This window comes from Myripristis murdjan, chromosome 5 (genome assembly GCF_902150065.1).
Source record: "Myripristis murdjan chromosome 5, fMyrMur1.1, whole genome shotgun sequence".
NCBI lineage: Eukaryota > Metazoa > Chordata > Actinopteri > Holocentriformes > Holocentridae > Myripristis > Myripristis murdjan.
The window spans coordinates 24,123,015-24,143,134 of NC_043984.1; the positions used below are offsets into that span (position 1 = coordinate 24,123,015).

At 43.6% G+C, this 20,120-nt stretch overlaps 1 protein-coding gene across 1 annotated transcript in view; it reads left to right on the forward strand.

Moving 5' to 3' along the window:
- plxna1b (plexin A1b) overlaps positions 1 to 20,120 on the forward strand; it is a 226,067-nt gene that overhangs the window by 90,836 nt on the left and 115,111 nt on the right. Inside the window, exon 4 of the mRNA XM_030051792.1 lies at positions 11,423 to 11,563. Coding sequence (XP_029907652.1) covers positions 11,423 to 11,563 — 141 coding nt within the window. The remainder of the gene's footprint in view (positions 1 to 11,422; positions 11,564 to 20,120) is intronic.

The window sequence follows — 20,120 nt, forward strand, 5'->3', positions numbered from 1 at the left end:
TGAGTATCAGCAGATACAGTTGTCCCTCACTATAACGCGGTTCACCTTTCGTTACCTCGCAGTTTCGCGGATTTTTTTTGGTGCAATTTTGCATGCTTTTTTTTTTTTTATTTTTTACTGGACTTATTTTTCTACGAAGGTTTGAACTTTGAGAGTGTTTAAACAAGAGAGAAAAGTGAGAAAATGATAATGCCTGTGGTAGAAAAGTGTATAAAGTGTGTAGTGAGGGGTTTTACAGCCTTAAAACATCTATAGGTAATAATTGTAAAAAATAAAGCTGACTACTACGCGGATTTCGCCTATTGTGGGTTATTTTTAGAACGTAACTCCTGCGATTAACGAGGGACCACTGTACCTTGTAACAATTTGATGCTGAACCCTTTTTTGAATACAGCTGCAAAATGAACAATAACTTTTCTCTTACAAAAATAAGCATTTTCCCTCTTAAAAGGGGTCAATTTTTGGCATGCACATGAACTAAAAAAGTTAGATTATTTTAAGCTATTTTTCTGTCTATCTATCTATTTATTTATTTATTTATTTATTCATTCATCCTTGCCCAGTGCAAAAGACATCTTGAATGGTCCAAAAACAATAAATCAAGTGCACCCTTCCAAACACCAAGCACTCTGTGTGTTTTGGTGTCACTGAATCCCGATCCAGGATTTTTGGTCAATATCAGATGAATTCTGGGGCATTCCTAATATATTTGTGTGGCTGTGGCTGTCACCGTCTTGAGTATTTGTGTGTGTGTGTGTGTGTGTGTGTGTGTGTGTGTGTGTGTGACCTTTCCTAAGCCGTGCTGGTGAAAGGCCACAAGCTCACACATGAATAACCATTGTGTTAGACAGGAGGATGAATTCCAGCACCAGTCAATAACAGAGTTGGCACAGCAAGTCACCCAGTAGGACAGAGCATTCTGGATTACAGCACCAAATATTTGAACTCGTCGAGGAGGGCTCGATTCAAGCTTCAGTAACTTTGATCGAATTTGTTCAGGCACTCAACCGGCTTCAAATGGGGGTTCAAAAACACCACTTAGAAATTCACCGCTTCTGGTATAAGATGAATCAAATGTCTATCATATTTTCTTTTTCTGCTTTTTTCTGCTGCTCCCGATTCATTCATGTTCTGTTTTGCCAGATTTTATTTGCTCCTTGTTGCAAATTTTAGAAAAGGAACAATTGACAGCCATGATAGATTTAGGATAGGAGCATCTGTGCTGTGTAAAAGCATCCTGATATTAAGATATTTTCATCACTTTAACGTAACAGTGATAATAGAACAGTGGTATTGGGGAAATTTAGTTTTAAAAGTGACTTGCTACATTACAGTCCTACTGCCCTTAAAAGTAACACATTAGAGGACTTCTTACTAAAAACAGAAGGCTTTACGATGCTTCGTGCATGCTGCTTATCACTGCCTTTGTCTTTGTTTCTGCCAGTAGCGTTTGCTGAGCTAAACACAGGTGCAATCCACAGTAAACCTGCCAATGCGCAGAAACGGTCAGGGATTTTATTTCGATGTGTTTTGCTGCCAGCAGAACGGTTAGGATAAATATCAATGTAAAGTAAGAAATGGCTCATTTATTTGAGAAGGTAACTACATAAAACATCAGTTGAGTTGGAAAAACTGATGCAGTAGGGTCCTGGTTACCACAAAACAGTCATCTGAGTACTGTAGCACATTATCCTCCAAAAGACCCAGCAATGCTTCACACACTCTCCACACTAAATAACAGGACAATTGTGTACTACTGCAGAGAGAGAGAGAGACAGAGAGAGAGAGAGAGATACACAGAGAGAGAGACACAGAGAGAGAGAGAGAGACAGAGATGCTATTTGTGACACTGAATGTGTGTTACTACAGAAAGCGAAGAGAAAAAACAGACTGCTATCTTTCCAAATCCTCCTTCCCTCTCTCTCTCTCTCTCTCTCTCTCTCCATCATCATCTCAAGTAGGCCTCTTCAAGGTCTCTTCACCACAGCAGGACTTCCTCTTCCTCTGCGTGCACACACACACACACACACACACACACACAATGGGAGAGAGAGAGAGTGAGGGAACGAGAGAGAGAGAGAGAAGGCTTTGTCAATGTTTGCATCTGCTCTCCTTCCCTACACCTTAAAATAACCTGCCTCAGACACACACTGTGTTCTGATATCAGACACACTGACATTCCACTGTGTGTGTGTGTGTGTGTGTGTGTGTGTGTGTGTGTGTGTGTGTGTTTGTGTGTGAGTGTGAGTGAGAGAGAGAGAGGGAGAGAGAGTATGAGTGCACGCCTGCTCCATCATTGTCACCATAACTCTGTGTCTTTTTTTTTCGTGGGAAGAGAGAGGCTGTTTGGTCTCGGACGGTCTGACCCACATATGGTATATGTTTAGTGTATGTGTGAGTGAGTGTGACTGCCGTGCTTATATATACTGTCTCTGTGTGTATGTGTGGGTGGTGGTGGGCGGAGGGGTGGGGGGATTTGCCCCATAGAAGGAGCACGGCGGTCAGTCATGTGTGATGCTCCATCTGCTCCCAGCTTCTGACCACTCGACCATACACACACCACCTTGGAGCTATCTGAGAGAGAGAGGAGGGTTTATACGGCTGTAAGAACGCCTTTCTTGGCTAAATATAACGCCTTATTGCATCAAAACAGTCTTGCCAGTGAAAAGATTGCTCTCACTTTTACTAACAGTGGATCACAAGACAGAGTGCACTGCAGCTCACTTTGCTGAGAGACCGTATAGGCTGAGTGCTCCGTGCTGCAGAAGTGGCCCTGTCCTCCTTTATTTATGCACGGTAATGACACAAGAGCACTCTCCTGATGTAACTGGCTGACCACTGTCTGACAACACACACACACACACACGCACACATACACATGCACTAGGTCTGCTAACGAATAGTTTCATTCCCAATTATTTCTTTGATTAATCATTTAGTCCATGAAGTGTCCAACATGATGAGAAATGCTCAGTGGAAGTTAGCAGAGCCCAAACTGATGTTTTTAAATTGCTTCCTTAGTCTGACTGGTAGCTCCAAAAAAAAAAAAAAAGTATTACTTTTTGCATTGATACAAGTAGAAAAAAATAATGTTGTCTTAGTGATCACGATGAAGCTGATGTAAGCAATTGTTCGGCATTTTACTTGATATAGGACTAAAGAATTTTCGGTTATCAGGATAATAAGTGAATAATTTTCAGCACTAATACACACACACACACACACACAAACACACACAAAGAGAGACAGCAAGAGACAAAAAGTGGTTTTCCAGTGGCTCCACTTGAGACTCGTCTCATTCAAGCCTAATTGACAGATTTGTTTTGCTTGTTGCTCAAGTTCTTCCGAGCCCACAGCCCGATAGGATGAGAGTGATTTCATTCCTCTATCTGGACGCTGGTATTATAGAGAGATAAGACAGCTGAAAGAGTGAGAGAGGATATGAGGCATGTGAAGCTGTCATTGAGTAGTTTGCCCGATATAAGGCTGTGTGTGTGAAATAATCCCAGTCAATCTGATGTTGCGGTGTGTTTGGGTAGTGTGGCTGCAGTATTTTCAAAGGTGAAGTCATGTCAAGTGCAGTTTAATTAGTCCTGATAATAGATTATCAGGCTGTATCAGCCTTACCTGATTAATTGTGATACCTTGGCTCAATCACCTCATGCAGTGGGACCATAGCTTAGCCAGTGCTGGTAGGCTTAGATCACATTTCCCATAAACCCTGTTGTTTTCTGTTGAGGATACTTCTTTGGTCAAACAGTTTCTCTTTAGTTTTATTGACAAGGATGTGTTGGAGGTCATTTTTCTGCTGGCCTTACACTAGCTTCACTAATTGAAGTGAGAAAAACTCACCCTCATCCCTGTTTTGTGCCAGAAAACAATCTCCCCTTGAGCCGTAGGGCAACAGAAAATAAAACTAGGCAGCACACAAAGCAAAAGGCAGGTGTTTATGGTAAAGTCACTGTGGTAATGATTTATTGATGTCAAAATCCTATGGCATCTTGTACTCAATTTCCCCTCGGGATCAATGAAGTATTTCTGATTAAATGTTCGAATCGTGTTTATTCAAAATAACTGCTTAAATGTTTAATATTACTGATTTAATCCTGGTCTAAATTGGCCGGATGCATTTTTTTTTTAATGTCACTGGATCTCAAGTTAGGGTATCAACTTTATGTTCCTTTAGAAGGAGCTTGTCATGTGTTGCTCAGTCTTGTCGTGTCACTCACTTCACCACTTCATTTCCACAGCCCTGTGTCGAGGACCCCGCTACTTTCTTTTCTCTCGTCTGTTCATCGCTCCCTCGCTGCTCTCCTTCATTTCCTTTTGTTCAGGAGAGGGGCCGTGCTGAATTCCACACTTAAGTAGGGCCCCACTTTAACAGACACACACACACACACACACACACACACACCGGGGCCCCCTCCACATCAAAGGCAGGAATGTGAGGCCTGCTACCATTATGCATGGGTAGACCTAGTTATGTCAAGTCTGCCCCTCTATAAAGGTAGAGTGTGTGTGTGTGTGTGTGTGTGTTCATACGTGTCATTAGTGCACCAAGTATGTTTCATTTTCACACACACACACACACACACACACACACACACACTGCGCCCCATCTCCAGATCTTTTTTGAAACATCAAAGCCATTAGCAAAGCGGCGTTCTCATGCTGATGTGTTTCGACTCTCAGACAGAACTGGGAACACCTGGGTCACTTCCATTCTCCTGGCCTACATATGGAATGCTGGAGTCCCTCTACCTGCTCCTTTCCTCCCTGTTCTCCCTCTTTTCATTTGTATTTACCTCGCAAAGCACTTGTTTGCCTAAGTGCTCTTTGAATAAACATCATTTCTGTGTGTAGCAGAAGTAATCGATGTATTTGTAGTGGCATTCCTTTTATCTCCTCACCCTTCATTCATCCCCCCTTCTCTCTTTTCTTCACCCGTCCCCTCCTTCCATCTTTTTTCTTCCTCCTCTCCAACTCTCTGCTTTCATTCCCTTAATTTCACCCCCGCATGACAACTTTTCAATTTAAGGCCGACAGTCGATGATCCAGCTTCACAGAAACGCAGCAAAGCCCAGCAGCCAGTTGCAGTGCACCCCTGCGCCCCCCATGCCCTCTTCCTTTCCGATATCATGTATACGAGCTCCATCAGTTGTCACTTGCGGCCATGACAGGCATCATTCTTATTGATGTGCCAGTGTCTTATCACACGACTCTACCCCCCCTCATCCCCAGCCTCCCTATCACCAGCTACCTATCCTCTGTGTCTATCAGAGCTAACCAGGCCTGCCTGGCACAGATAAACCCCCAGCATTAGGGGCTTTTGGGTGGGTAGCTGGAGGAGGGGGGGAGGCTGGGGAGGTTGGAGGGTTAATGCACAGAGAGAGAGAGAGAGAGCAGATATAGAAAAAAAAAGGATGTTGGATAATCTGGCTGGAGCAAGAAGGTGGTTGGGACTGTTTCAGTGTGTTGATGGCCTCTCTCTTTATTTCACTTGTTTGTTGTGTTGGTGCAGGGGATCATGCAGGGTTTCAGGAATATGTGTGTATTATCCTGCATAAATATTGCAATTTTGAATAAAACCAGTACTATTTTTATTTTATTTTGAATCCTTCTTCCTCTAAAAATCTCCTAGATTAAATTATGTACATGAACTGCACATTAATCAAAACTGTCATGTACGTAATCAGGATTATCCATGCATGCTGTGACTGTTACTCTGTGTGTCTGTTACATAGGTAATATGCCCTTAAAAGCAGTGCCAACAATTTAACAAAGTTATTATTATTTTTTGTGAACAGGACTCCCCGTGCACAGCCAGCATTTGCAATCAGGCGCTGGTCTGTTGCAGGAGCATCTCAGTGAAAACAAATTAACCACCACCGTCTGAAATGAATTTACTGTAACTTTATTAGAAGCGGGCAGGGCGTTTCGCCTGTTGCTTCCTCGAGTTCGCTCAGCGTTATTAAGTGGTCACAGGTGTGATAAATACATATCAGACACATGAACAGCCATCACATTTTTTTTTTTATTTTTCAAAGCTTTTCAGCATTTTTTATAAAAAGGTGAATCATATTACAAAACCCATGACATTGTTCCACAAATTTACATTTTTCAAAAAACAACATGATTAGTATAGGATAGAGTTGCAAGAATCATCCCATTTCCCATGCTTTAGGTTCAATTAGAGAACTGACTAACCCTCTCCATATAGAACGTAACCAAATACAACTGGATGGATAAACAGGATGGGCTAAATTTCATAAGAATAATAAATAATGAGCCCTACTGCTGTCCTTGTACATCACTAAATAGGAGGGTGAATGGTAGGGGGACGTAGTGGCTCATCTCTCCCTAAGGGCCCAAGTTACCTGTAGGGAGAGGTGTAAATTAATGTTTTCATATCACAGAAAAGAGCTCAGATCCTGTGTATCATTATGTCCAGGAGGTTCAATTGTGTTCAATTCATGGACCCAAAATGCCTGTCTTCTCAAGAGCTTATTAATCAAATTGCCCCCTCTTGGATTGGGTCGAAATCTTTCAATGCCAATAAATTTGAGGGTCGTAATAGACCTATGCTTTTTCTGCCTAGCAATGGCATAGTCCATGTCGCCATTTCTAATGACCGCCTTGTGCTCAGCAAATCTCAGCTTCAGACGGCGCTCCGTTTGGCCGACACGTATATGAAACCACACGGGCATTTCAAGACGCAAGTGACACGTGTCGAGGGGCAGTTAATAAATTCTTTTATATTACATTTCTTTCCTGTGTGGGGGTGATTACATGTCCACGTATCAAATGTATTTGAACAGTGTGCACATTTTCCACATCTATAATTTCCATATACGACATGGAGCTGACAACGCTGTCTCTAACATTTCTGCCTCGTGAAGCATAAACGAAGTCTAGAGGCTGACAAATGATTCAAGCTTGGGTCACATTCTACGATTTTCCAGCGTTTGTTTATGATATGTTTAACTTGCATAGATGCCGTACAATATTCAGATGTAAAAGTTGGTCTTTTTTCCATGTGTTTGGAGGTGAACTCAATAATAATTGTGTCTATTTTGCTGGATGATAATGATGATGATGATTATGATTATTATTTAAATTAAATAGTGCCTCATTGTAAAGAAAATTCAGGCATTTGGATAGATAGAAAGCCTAATGGTAGTCAAAATAAAAGTTTTATCAGTTAAAGAAAGGGTAACAGGGGGATAAACTATATAAATGTTAAAGAAGCACTCTCATGAAAAAGCATGGTGAAATCAGTATATTACATCAGGGCCACAGTGGAGGTAGAGAGAGAGTGCGGTCCTCTTTTTTCCCTCTTTTATGTCAGTTTATTACTCATTTATTTATCCTCTGTTTCTTCCCTGTGAGTTTCACGCCTTGTTATCCCCTTCTCTTACACACTTCTGACTCTGTTTGTTCTGTCCTTCACTGACTCTTTGCTCTGCCATTTTTCTTATGTCACTTTCTCTCTTTGTGTCTCTCAGCGTCTTTCTTGGTTTTGCTCTTATTTGACCCCACTTTGTCTTAGTCTGTTCTCTCTTTCTCTCCCCTGTCTCTCCGTCTCATTACTGAAGTTCATCTTTACTTAACGCAGGCCCTCTAATGCGTTTAAAATCTCTCTTAATGTTACATTAACCATGTTGACAAGACAGTAGAAATGGGCCTCTCCTGGAAACACAAGCACAGCATCATTCTCCGGACCCATCCATCAAGCACTTAACGGAAAGCCAAGCAATACGGAGGAGACGATGGGTTAACGCCAGTGTCTGCTTTCATCGCTCACGGACTTGAATTGATTTCTTGATATTTGGGAAGGCACACGCACACATTTGCACGCACGTGAAAACATGTAGAAATGCATAGAGAAGCAGACATGCACTTGCTAATACCCACCCATGTGCGTTAACATGCATGCACATCAGTGTGAAAATCTATATCCGCATATGCACATGCATACAAAATTGCACACAAGCACATGCATGCACATACACATGCTTGTCAAGCACATACAGCCCATCTATAGTAGCAACCTTTAAACCCTGGTAAATGTATGGCTCTCCCCTATTAACCCGTTTATTAGATTTTACCCCTTGCTTCCCAGGCAGAATTGCTCTAAATAATTCGATTAGACAAATGTTGCTTATGTATTCCACTCTTCCCTCCCTCCCCTCCATTCATCCATACGTCCATCCACCCGTTCAGCCATGCATCTCTTCCGTATCGGCTTCCAGAGTCCCTCGATTTCTCCCTGCTTCTCCCCGCTCTGGCTCCTCTTGGCCAGAGAGCGCCTGTTGAATAAATTGATTTGAGGCGATTTATTACCCGTTGTTTTCACACGTCACCTCCCCTCTCCTTCTCCCCTCTCCCTGTTTTCTCTCTTTCTCACTTTCCCCACACCTTTTTTTTCTCCACTGTCCTCAGAGAGAGAGAGACAGAAAAAGACAGACTGATTTGGAGATGGGAAAAAGGTGTATTTTACATTTGAGCCAGGGTAGAGTGCTAGCTCAAAAGACGAGGTGTGTTGCCGTTGGCGAGTGTTTGAGGCCGTGTTTTTTTTTTACTGTTATGTTTGAACCAGTAATGGACGAGGTGTGACAATGATGAAACAGGCATCTGTACATCTGTGGCTTTATACACTGGAAGATGCATAGAGAAGCAAGCAGATGAACAGACTGACAGATGAGAGGGGGACAGAGAGGCAGAGTACCTGTTATTCTGTGTGTTATGCATTATTCAGTGTGGGTTTGTGTGTGTCCAAGCCCAAAACCAGTCAAGGTTTGGACTGGTCATTAGCCAGTCATCTGGACCTGGGTGTCTGTCCCAGAAATAGATGTGGCTGCCAACCCAAATGTCTCTGTGTCTGTGTGTGTGTCTGTATGTATGCGTGTGTGTGAGAGAGAGGGATAGAGAGAGAGAGACAGAAACAGACACAATGAGAGAGAGAGAGAGAGAGAGAGAGAAAGTGAGGGAGAGAGAGAGAGATATGACCCATGCATCTGCCCTCTTCTTCATGCTGGGAGCCCATAGAGGGAAAAACAAACAATTTCTCTGCTCCTCCTCTCTGCATTCTGTCTTCATTCGCTCACCCGTTGTGTGTGTGTGTGTGTGTGTGTGTGTGTGTGTGAGAGAGAGAGTGAGTGAGAGAGAAAAGTGTGCATGAGTGTATCCGCATACAGTGCCTGCATTTCCCACTCTCGTTGTCTGTACTTATAACCATGTTGCTGTGTGTGTGTGTGTGTGTGTGTGTGTGTGTGTGTGTGTGCCGCGTGCTCGTCTAGATACGAGCCATCCGTGAATGAAATGTATCCTTTGTTTACGGGCCCATTATCCAGATAATAACATCCATATTTCCTCTCATCTCCAGCGCTTTATCACAGCCTTACGAGCTCTTTTTCTCCCTCTATCTCTCCATCTTTCTCTCTCTTTCTCTTCCTCACACAAACACACGTGCACAGAGAGAGATAATGGGATTGTTGCCCTGGTTTCTTTTAGTGAGATTGTAAATAAATACTTTCATTGCATAGAGCCTGTGTGTGTGTGTGTGTGCGCGCGCGTGCTTGAACTCACACGCTCATGCATATCTATCAAAGCACATATTAGTGAATGCATCTGTCATTGTCTGTCTATGTGTGTGTGTGTTTGCATCTATCATTACGCATCTATGTGTGTGCAAACCTATTTGTCTGTGTATTTGCATCTGTTGTGGTGCATCTTTTTATCTGTGTGTGTGTGTGTGTGTGTGTGCATGCGCGCGTACGTTCAGTATCATTTTCCAGCGAGTCATTGCCTGCTGTCCCTTCCTTGTCACTGTGGGCTGATAGCGGTGCGAGACGACAAAGCTCGGTAATGGAGTGCTGATACTTGCCCTCCCCCCCCTCCCCCGTTGCTCTGTGCTTTTCATTTGCTGCTGAGATGACTTTGGCTCCCAGCCATTCCACCCAGCCAATCTCCTATCTTGTATCTGCACCATTACTTTCCATATCTGGGCAAATTATTCGCCATAGCTCACAAAGAAAATTTTAGTGTCCGTGTGTGTGTGTGTGTGTGTCTGTGTGCATGCGTGTGCGTGCGCTGCGATACAAATGGGTGTATTTGTCTACAGGTGTACTGGGTGATTAAGTTTCCATTGAAAGTGAAAGACAATTGCCTGCTGTTATTCTGCTGCACTTCACGCAGGGAGTCGATATTTCTGTAAAAGCTGCCTTTGTCATTCTTTCGGTTTGAGTTGTATGTCCAAAAGCTCCTCCCAGCTATACCAGTTCAATAGTTACGCCTCCTATTGTTACAGTAATACTGTTACCCAGTCAGTAATGTCTCTGTGCAAGCATCTCTTAAAGGAACACTTCACACCCAGAAATGCAAATTTACTCATTATCTACTCACCCCCATGACAGTTGTAATGCAGGCAAAAGGCCCGTTTCCACCGCCGGAGCTTCGGGGTAATTTTACGGGGCCGTGGCCGTCGTCGCGTGTCTCCACCGCCGGAACTACCCCGAAAGAGAGAGTTCAGGAACCTTTACAGGGGCTAAAAAACGGCCCTGCCTCGGGGTAGGGACTCTGAGCGGCCCCGAAAAAACTCCTGGGTTTACCCACGGCGCGATGTGATGTCAACAGAAAGCAGGCGTCCCTAGCAACACGGCCAACACTACCAAGCTAACGCTGACGATAGCCTACACAACTCCATAGCACCCTTCTCCAGAGCAGCTGAAGTCAAAGGGTATCAGCTTTTGGAGTTCCGAAGAGGACAAAAATGACAAACAAAATGACTCTATACAGCATTTGCTGTACGGCCAACCCAAAGGAGATTTGGTACTAAGCAAGGCTCCAATAATACAAACATAAAAAAAGCAACTTGAGGTGAAATGTTCCTTTAATATCTGTAGTAGTGGCTGTTTTTGGCCATAATGCCTTCCAGTACTTATATTAAGTCAACAGTACAATTAAGCTGTTGATATGATCCCACAGAGGAGCAGTTTTTTAATCTTTCTGCAGGAATGCCCACCTTCTAAAATGCAGATAATTTTACACTTCCTGCAGCTGCAGTAATAACCTATGTTGTTGCTGCAATAAATTATTTACTAAGTAAGAAAAACAAAACAGGATGCAAGTGATATTCAAAGTGAACCACTTGTTTAAGCCACCTTGTGCATATTTTGTCTGCTGCTGTTTGTGCTTACATACACACTTTTTTTTTTGCTGTTATATTCACATTTTTCATGCACATGCAAATGTGGTCATTGCCTGGAACTTGAGTTTGAGGTACTGAAGGGCATCAAATCCGACGTGGAATTGGGAATGCTTAACAAAAAGGACTTATTCCTGGAAGCACTTTGTAAGTTATGTTTGTAAGAGTGTTTCCATATGTTTTCTAAGTGCATTTTTCCTCTTTGTGTTTTGGTAGATCTTGGTGAACTCCGTGAGTCCCAACCGTCCAGCGGTGCTGTATGAGAAGGTAACGGTGAGTGAGGGAGGAAGTGCCTTACTGAGAGATATGCTGTTCAGCCCCGACCAGCAGTACATCTACACACTGACTGAGCGACAGGTAAGTCCAGTTGGAGCGTTTATCACACACAAATATGCAGAAAACACATGCACACTTACACACAAACTGTACAACACATGCACAAAAAAAATCCCCCGCATTCAACATTGCATCTGACATGCAAACCAAATGAAGACACTAAATAGACCGAATGAAATTTGTTGAATATATGAATACATATCTGGATTTTCTACATGTGGTAAACACAAACACACCCACACACACACACACACAGCCCTCATACCTACCCATCATTAGCCTCCATATGAAGCATACCTCTATACCGGAGTTATCAAAAGTGATGCCATGGGGCTAGGCAGTGCCTTGTTAGCTTACACACACTCACTCACACACACACACACACACACACACACACACACACACACACACACACCCAATTACATATGTCCTCGCCCTTGTAGACCCACATGCCCAGCAGTGCATGCATGCACACATAAATACACACACACACATAGAAACATGAGGTTAGAACAAGCCTCCACAGCAGTGTGGTGCCAGCTACCCGATGCAGACTTTGGCCCTGTTAGCCATTAGTTACTGTGTGTCTTATTCTTCCTACCCACTGTACAATCACTACATAGCTCATCCCCACTGGATGTAATTACACAGCAAGACATGCACACACACACACACCACACACACACACACACACATTGACACATACCCTAACCGACTGCAAGCTACAGGTACACAAATTACCGCCGTGACGATCCTCTAATAATCAAGACACTATACACACACGCACAGAGCTACAGGTCACCTATGGGGTATGTGTGTGTGTGTGTGTGTGTGTGTGCCTGCGGTCATTACCAGCCCCACCGCTGGTGAGGACCATGTCTACTTTGATGGTGAGATGAGGGGAGGGAGGAGGAGCAGGAGGAGGGAGCGTGTCGCGTCTCTGTCGCTCCCCAGGCCCAGCTGCTCCCCTCGTTTTTCTGTCTCATTAGTGCAGTGAGTGGAGGAAGACGGGATGTGTGTGTGTGTGTGTGTGTGTGTGTGTGTGTTGGGGGGGTGGGGGTATTGTACATGATTTGAACGTTCTTATAATAGATGTGAATTGGGGAAAACAGTATCTGATTTGAAAGGCTGAGATGCGAGTCTGTTTCGTGGGGAATGTGTGAGGCTGGCTCTGCCTGACAACCTCGTATCCTGCTAAGCCAAAGCCTGGCGATAAAATGTGACTTTCTTTTTGCCAAAGTAGTCCAGTCATTTTATGAAAAAACCTAGGACAAATTGCAAGAGAAAAAAAAACTCAACTGATTTTGTATCCTCAGTTTGTCCTGAGTGAGGGAAAAAAAGTCCCAAGAAATCAAATCCCATTGGTGGAAAGTTTTGAAAATCACCTATTTATGACCACATATTACCAAAAAACACTGTTTTTAACACACAGGGGAAAGGGGTTCCAAATTTTACTTTCAGATATCACTATAAAAATTCACAAGTTGATTGCACACACAAAGACAAGAAAAAAAGTCAATTACAAGTTCTTTGAATTATCCTGTTTTCACATGCATATCACACATTATCTGATTTGATGTGTGATAATAAGGAATATAAGGAATAAATGCCAGAAGAGGCATTTAAACAGTGAATTAAAAGGTTACTATATATACAGTAACCTTTTAATTCACTGTTATATAGTAACCTTTCAATTCAAGGTTACAAAATCAGTTGAGTTTGCTTCTCTTGCAATTTGTCCTAGGTTGACCCCAATTTTGGCCTAAAATTACTGGACTAAAGGCTGATGGCCGGTGAATGGAACCAGCTGGAGCTGCAGAGTTTAAAGCAGTAAAAATGGAGATTTGTGTTTGAAAATGTTGGTGCTGAGCGGTCATTGCTGCACCACACAACAGTACTGTGATGTAATTTTTTTCACTGGGTTTTGTGTTGATGAAGTCTAAGTTTCTGTAGGTGGTGCTCCATACACTTTCTGCTCAGCGAGTCCAGTGGTTCAGATAAGAAAAGTGGATATAAGTTTAATCACTATTGGCTCTTATCAGTGGGTGATATTGTCAGAGTATCAGAGCATCCGTTTAACATCTGTCTAACATCTGTGCAAACTGTGATGTTGAGGGTCCTCACATATGTTGAAGTTAGGTCAAACTATGTAAGTAAACTTTATTAGATGTGGGTACCAGATTCTGAGTAAATACAGTAGGTGTGCATGTGTGTGTGTGGTGTGTGTGTGTGTGTGTGTCTTGATGATTTGGTGGCCTGGCTGGCCCACTTAATCTCCACAAGCACACACTTTATACACAGAGTCACTAGTTCATGTGTGTGTGTGCATGTACATGATAGTATACCTCATGTGCATGCACACACACACACACACACACACACACACACACACACAGATACAGACACAGTCACATATCCGTTCAAGGACGTTCTCTCTCCATCACCTTCCTTCACGCTCTTTTCTTCAAAATTCTCCTCATGTTCATACACAATCTCTCTCACACGTACACACACACACCTCCATGTGTGTTTGATCCCCATTAATGGTTACCAGGCATGGGTTAAGCAGAGGGGGGTTGGGGTTGCCAGATCTAACTAAACCCCCTTTTTCCAGCGCTAATGAGTAGGGGGGCAGTTCCCCTCCCCTAGCCCTCCCTCCACCCCACCGTCTTTATCCTTTGCCCTCCATCCATCCCTCTTTGCCCCCCCATCCCTACTTTTATAAATCCACGTCTCGCCCCCCACCCACGACACACACACACACACACACTCATGCTCCCATATAAGCCTAAATTGGGTAACCCCTCTCAACTGCCTTCCACTGATCCCATTCCCATGTTTTTAATGATCCCTCCCTGAGTATTGCTACCCCATCCCCTCTCTCTCTCTCTCTCTCTCTCTCTCTCTCTCTCTCTCTCTCTCTCTCTCTCGGCCTCACTCTCTCTCTCGCAGGAGACAGAGGTGGAAAATTGTGGAATTGAAAGAAGGAGGGAGGGTGGATATACGGGGGCAGTTTGAGGGGAAACGGAGGGATGGGGATTGAGGGATTGAGACAGGGGGCAGGGGGTTGGTGTTCAGTGGAAGCCCTGTACTTTAACACTACCCAGCTTGGAATTCATTCCATGGCCTAGACACACTCTCTCTCACACACTCACACTCACACACACACACACACACACACACACACACACACACACACACATATACACACACGTGCAAGCAAGCAAGCTCATATGAGGAATGCAGACACGCTCCTTTTTTCCCCCTCTATTCTCTCATGACATAGATACACACAGTCCTGCTCTAATCCCACAGATAGACATCTGTTGTGTGCGTGTGTGTGTGTGTGCGTGTGTGTGTGTGTGTGTGTGTGTGTGTGTGTGTGTGTGTGTGCGTGGCTGCCTGCGGGGGTTCCTCCGACAAGCCAAGCACATTAAGGTGTCAGTGGACATATCCACTGATGCGTAGCCCACGACAAGTCCTCCCTTTTTTCTCTCTCTCTCTCTCTCTCACACCAACACCCCCCCACACATACACACACACACACACACACACACAGAGACCCACAGACAGAGGAAGGCCCAGGCGGTGAGTCAGAGTTAGGGGCGAGGCCCAGTGATTTATGACTCGCTCTGTTCCAGCTATATTCATCACTGTCATTATTATCAATGGAGGATATGACAGCAGGAGAGGATGGCCTGCTGTGTATGTTTGTGTGTGTGTGTGTGTGTGTGTGTGTGTGTGTGTGTGTGTGTGTGTGTGTGTGTGTGTGAGAGTGAGTGAGTGATGGGGGGTATGTATTTGTGTCTGAGGGTGTGTCGCATGTATTGCATTTATATTTACACAGATTTATATATTATGTGCAAACATCGCGTGAACGCAACACATTTGTGTGTGTGTGTGTGTGTGTGTGTGTGTGTGTGTGCATGCATTCACTTGTGTTTTTGTCTCTGCTGAATTGAGATTAAGATTACTGATTACAGAAAATGTGTCCCTTTATTAGTTTAAAAATGTGATTGTCTTACAGCAAATATTTATGATTTTTTTTGGTCTGTCGCTAAATCTGCATCTGTGTGCAGATGTACAGAAATATCACTCTTCTGTGCAGAAAGTGGCACATCCCAGCGTTGTCTAAGGACAGCATCTCATGGAGTCCTGGCTCGGTAAAGACTCCCCGTCCTCAAATCAGCTCCTTTCTCACGTTTTAGCCATGAATGTAGCTCTGACTGACTTGGATGCCATGGCTGCCTGTGCACAGTTACTGTGTCTTAGTGTTGTTTGTTCAGTGTCACACAAGCACACACACTGGACTCATGTGCACATCCTTGTCTCTCTGATGGCAGTCATGCAGATGATGGTGGAGTGGTGTGTGGGGCTGGTTCACTGCTGAAAGCATGAATATTCATCTCCTCTGGTGTGGACAAGGGCCTGAGAGCAGGCTGCAAATACATGAAGAGGACTTGGAAGGCTTGACAGTGCAGGGAGATGATGCATTGTGTGTGTTTGAGTGTGTGTGTGTGTCAGGCAACCTTTGTTCAAGTGTCAAGAACTGCTATAAGAATGTGTGTGTGTGTGTTTTTCAAGTATGTGTGCACATGCAAACATGTATGTCTTTATGTTCCTCCTTTGTACCTTTGTTTATGTGTGGGTCCATCGATTTGCCCACATTACACGGCTTTGTGTGAATCTGCAGTTGCGGTCAAACATCTGTGTGTGTGTGCGTGTGTGCATGTGCGCGTGTGTGTGTGTGTGTGGGCTAACACCATTGTCTGATTTTCCATTCAGCATCTCAAAGAGATTTCCCACTCTACATTTCACGAAAGCCCTCAACCCTCCAAGGAGCCTCTGGAGACACACACACACACACACACACACACACACAAAGTGCTTGTGCCATTCTCAAGCTGTTAGTTTGAATCCCTACAATGGCAAACAATGGTTCTTATTGTGCTGTTGGCTCACTGAACAAGGCCTCATCAAGTAATATCTTACCCATAGGGTATAGTTACACATCAGTCCTGTGTGTGTGTGTGTGTGTGTGTGTGTGTGTGTGTGTGTGTGTGTGTGTGTGTGTGTGTACCAATCTGTTTACATCCACATATTACTGGTTCGCTGCCAATCTCGTTAGCAAACACATTAGCACAGTCTGACATCACCATACATAATAAGCAGCTGGTTGTATCAATCAAGACTGACATTTAGTGAACTATACACAGCTAATCAGTCTGCACTAAGTAGCTGAAAGGTTCATTTTAAACCATTTATCAAACTCCGGCTGACTGCGAAACGGTTGGAATGAACAAGTTTAACATCAGGCATCGTCGGCTGATGTTTTGTTTTACCACACAAAGAGAACCACAAGTGTGTTGTGGGCGCATTCCGCTCCGATAATGAATTTAGGAGAGAAGGAACCTTTCTTTCCGCTTTTTTCCCCACCTCTCCTTATGTCGTACGTGAGCCGAGCCCGCTAATCATCCAGCCATTCATGTAGATTTATGAGTGTAACTAAAGATTCGTATATTCAGCTCAGTGGCTCAACTATGCGAGACTTGAATGAAAACTTGCATGGACTGCGCTTACACTCCTGCACACATCGGCTCTCTTATATGTTCACACAGACATGACCCAGTCACACATGCAGACTTCCACTCGCACATGCACACATGTACACACTTTCTCTCTCTCACACACACACACAGTGAGCAAAGAGGAGGTCATTGTTATGTAAATGTTAATAGAGCTGGTGCAGCGAGGCGGAGACAGGTGTACAGTGACTACGAATAGGGAGGTGGGGGTGTAGTCATGTAGGTATGGCAGGCACTCAATTACATGAGTTCAAACCACTACAGCGCTCTCCATACGGCACTGAGCGCACACACACACACACACACACACACACTCTTCTGCGCTGGTAATCGTGTACTGATGCGTACGGTCATGAATGCAGATGTCAAGATTTGTGCACTCATTTACTCACCGTCCTCCCTTTAGTCGCTGTCTTAACTTCAAAGTGCTCCCTCCCTCTGTCTCACTGCCTCCGTCTCTTATTAGTGATTCCTTTATCCATTTTCCACTGCCCTCCCTTTCGTTCCGTGTTCACCTTAACATTAGAAATTGTTTCCCCCAGCCATATTTGCTTAGCTGGTGTGGAGATTTTACCCTTCCAGTGACAAGCCTGCTTCATTCCCCTCCAGTTCCTCACTTGAAAGAATAGTTTTTCGGACCTTTTTTTTCCATTGGTCAATTAACCCATTAAATTATGAGCAAAGGGTGCTAAATTAACACCATTTACTCGCCAAATATGGGCAAATTTTGGGTTTGGTGGGTAGATAAATTGGGATCACCTGTGAGGTCGCCGGTAAATAATTTTAAATTACAGCATTGGGCCAGGTTTACATTGCTGAGTTTTTTATGTGCACCGACTGAGACTAATATGACTCATTATCCAACATACTCACCATGACGTCAGCCAATCAAAGCAAAGCTGCTTGCTACTATCGGGGCTTTCTACCCAGTTTGTTTTTGTTGCAAGACACATCTGTGTTACATGATATTAGATATGTGGTGACAACATTTGTGGTGTCAAGCCGCCAAAAGTAGAACATGAAGAGAAAGAGAAAAGGCAGTGAGGTTGGTGTTCTTGTGAGAGGTGGTGGCTGAATGACACAGGAGCCCCAAGATGCTGGCGGATTGCAGTGTCCCACCTCAGGCCATTTGCTGCATGTCATTCACTCTCTCCACTGCCTTTCCTGTCTCTCTCTACTGTGACTGTCAAATAAAGCAGAAATGCCAAAAAATAATGATCTTTAAAAAAAAAAAAAAAAAAAACTCAGAATAATTAACTCAGTGTGGGATGTGGATGTCAGTAAAGTCAGTAGTGTAAGTGTGCATGAGGGAGGGATGTGTGTGTGTGTTGTAGGGTGTAGAAAAATAAACTAAGGCAGCATAACCAATCAGCCAGGTGCCTGTGGAAAAGAGCAGAGAGAGTGAGAGAGCTTAGCTGCAGTGAGGATTTTTACAATCTGGGAACACCAGGGCCCTCAGGTGTCCTGAGGTGAGCTGATGACCCACCTGCAGACAGCCCAGGAGCTCAGCCAACCCCAAACCAGCCCAGCAGGGGTCACTACACTGGTAACAAATACTTTTGGCGGGTAAATTTTCTTCAGTTTACCTGCCTTTGGCAGATGAGCCAAAATAGTCATTTTGGTCTCTGGATGAGTATATACACCACCATGAGCTCATGTGGTGAGTGATAAGAAGTGACTCATTATGTCAACTGGAAGACGATGGTAACTTAAAGCAGCTCCAACACTAGATACTAAATAATCATTACAGGCATGCAGTTTAGCTATGACCTTTTAGGTAAGACAGCAATAAAAAAAAAAAAAAAAAATGTTCACAACATGACAAAAATAGCATTTACTTTTGATCTAGCTGGAATTACTTTCCCTGTTTTACACAGGAAGTACATGCTGTGGGCAAATTACTGTGTGATAGATGAATATGCGGTTGCTCACCTGAAATAATTACAAAAATAAGCCTGGCTGCAACAGCTGTGGTGAGTTAATGATAATTAATATTTTGTTGCTAAAAGGTCAGTTGTCTAACTTCGGATCATATATTCGTCATATACTATTCTTTGCTAATACTTGGCATATGGAAATGTGCTAGCATGGAGCATTGGTGCTGCCAGGGATGCATTGGTGATTTTGTCTGTTGTCAGCACTGAGAAGTTTTGTTAAGCTCTCTATGACTGTCCTATTTGATTCTATTCTATTCTGCTTTACACCATTTATTTTATTATATTTTGTGTTATTATTTTTATTATTTCTCTATTCAGTGAGATTCATGCTAGAGAATCATTTTCTCAGTCCGGCTGTCCATATTTGTGTTGTTTTTGTGATGCATTCACAACTAGTGTTCTTGGAGGATGTGTGAACTGTGCAATCACACATTTGTCTCATCAGTTGTTATGTATTTTTCACAGTCCTGAGTGTTAAAACTGCACTTCATCCACGCCGCTGTATGGCTCACATTAAACGGGAACGGGAGGTGTGGTATAGCTGAACACTGAAGACAGGTGGTGATGCGTTGACCTGGTGGACGTTGAACAGACTGACACTTTGAAGGAGGCATATCAAAGTTCACAAACAGATGTCCCTTCTGCTTTTGAGGCAGGAATTCCCAGTTTTATACTGTCTCTTGCGAACAATGATGAAGCTAAATGTAGAGGAAACACAGCCAGTGGTGAGAATGATCAATGCACACACACATGCACACACAGAGAGAGGTCCCTGTTATTTCTCTCTGCATGTATAGTGTATACAAACCCTGTTCCTCACTTCTCATCCAGAACCAGCGTCACCATTTGTAAACCATTTTCTCCTTTGTTTTCCACACCAAAGAACCTCAGAGCTGTTTTTCTTTCCTGTTTGTGAGCCTGTAACCTGCAGCTGACTTCCATTTCAAAGGCTAGCTTGTTGCTCCTATATGACGAGGAAATAAATTTGATGGCCTGGAGATTTTAAATAAATCCAACAGGCGTCTATGAGGAAAGAAAGAAAGGAGAGGTTGGGTT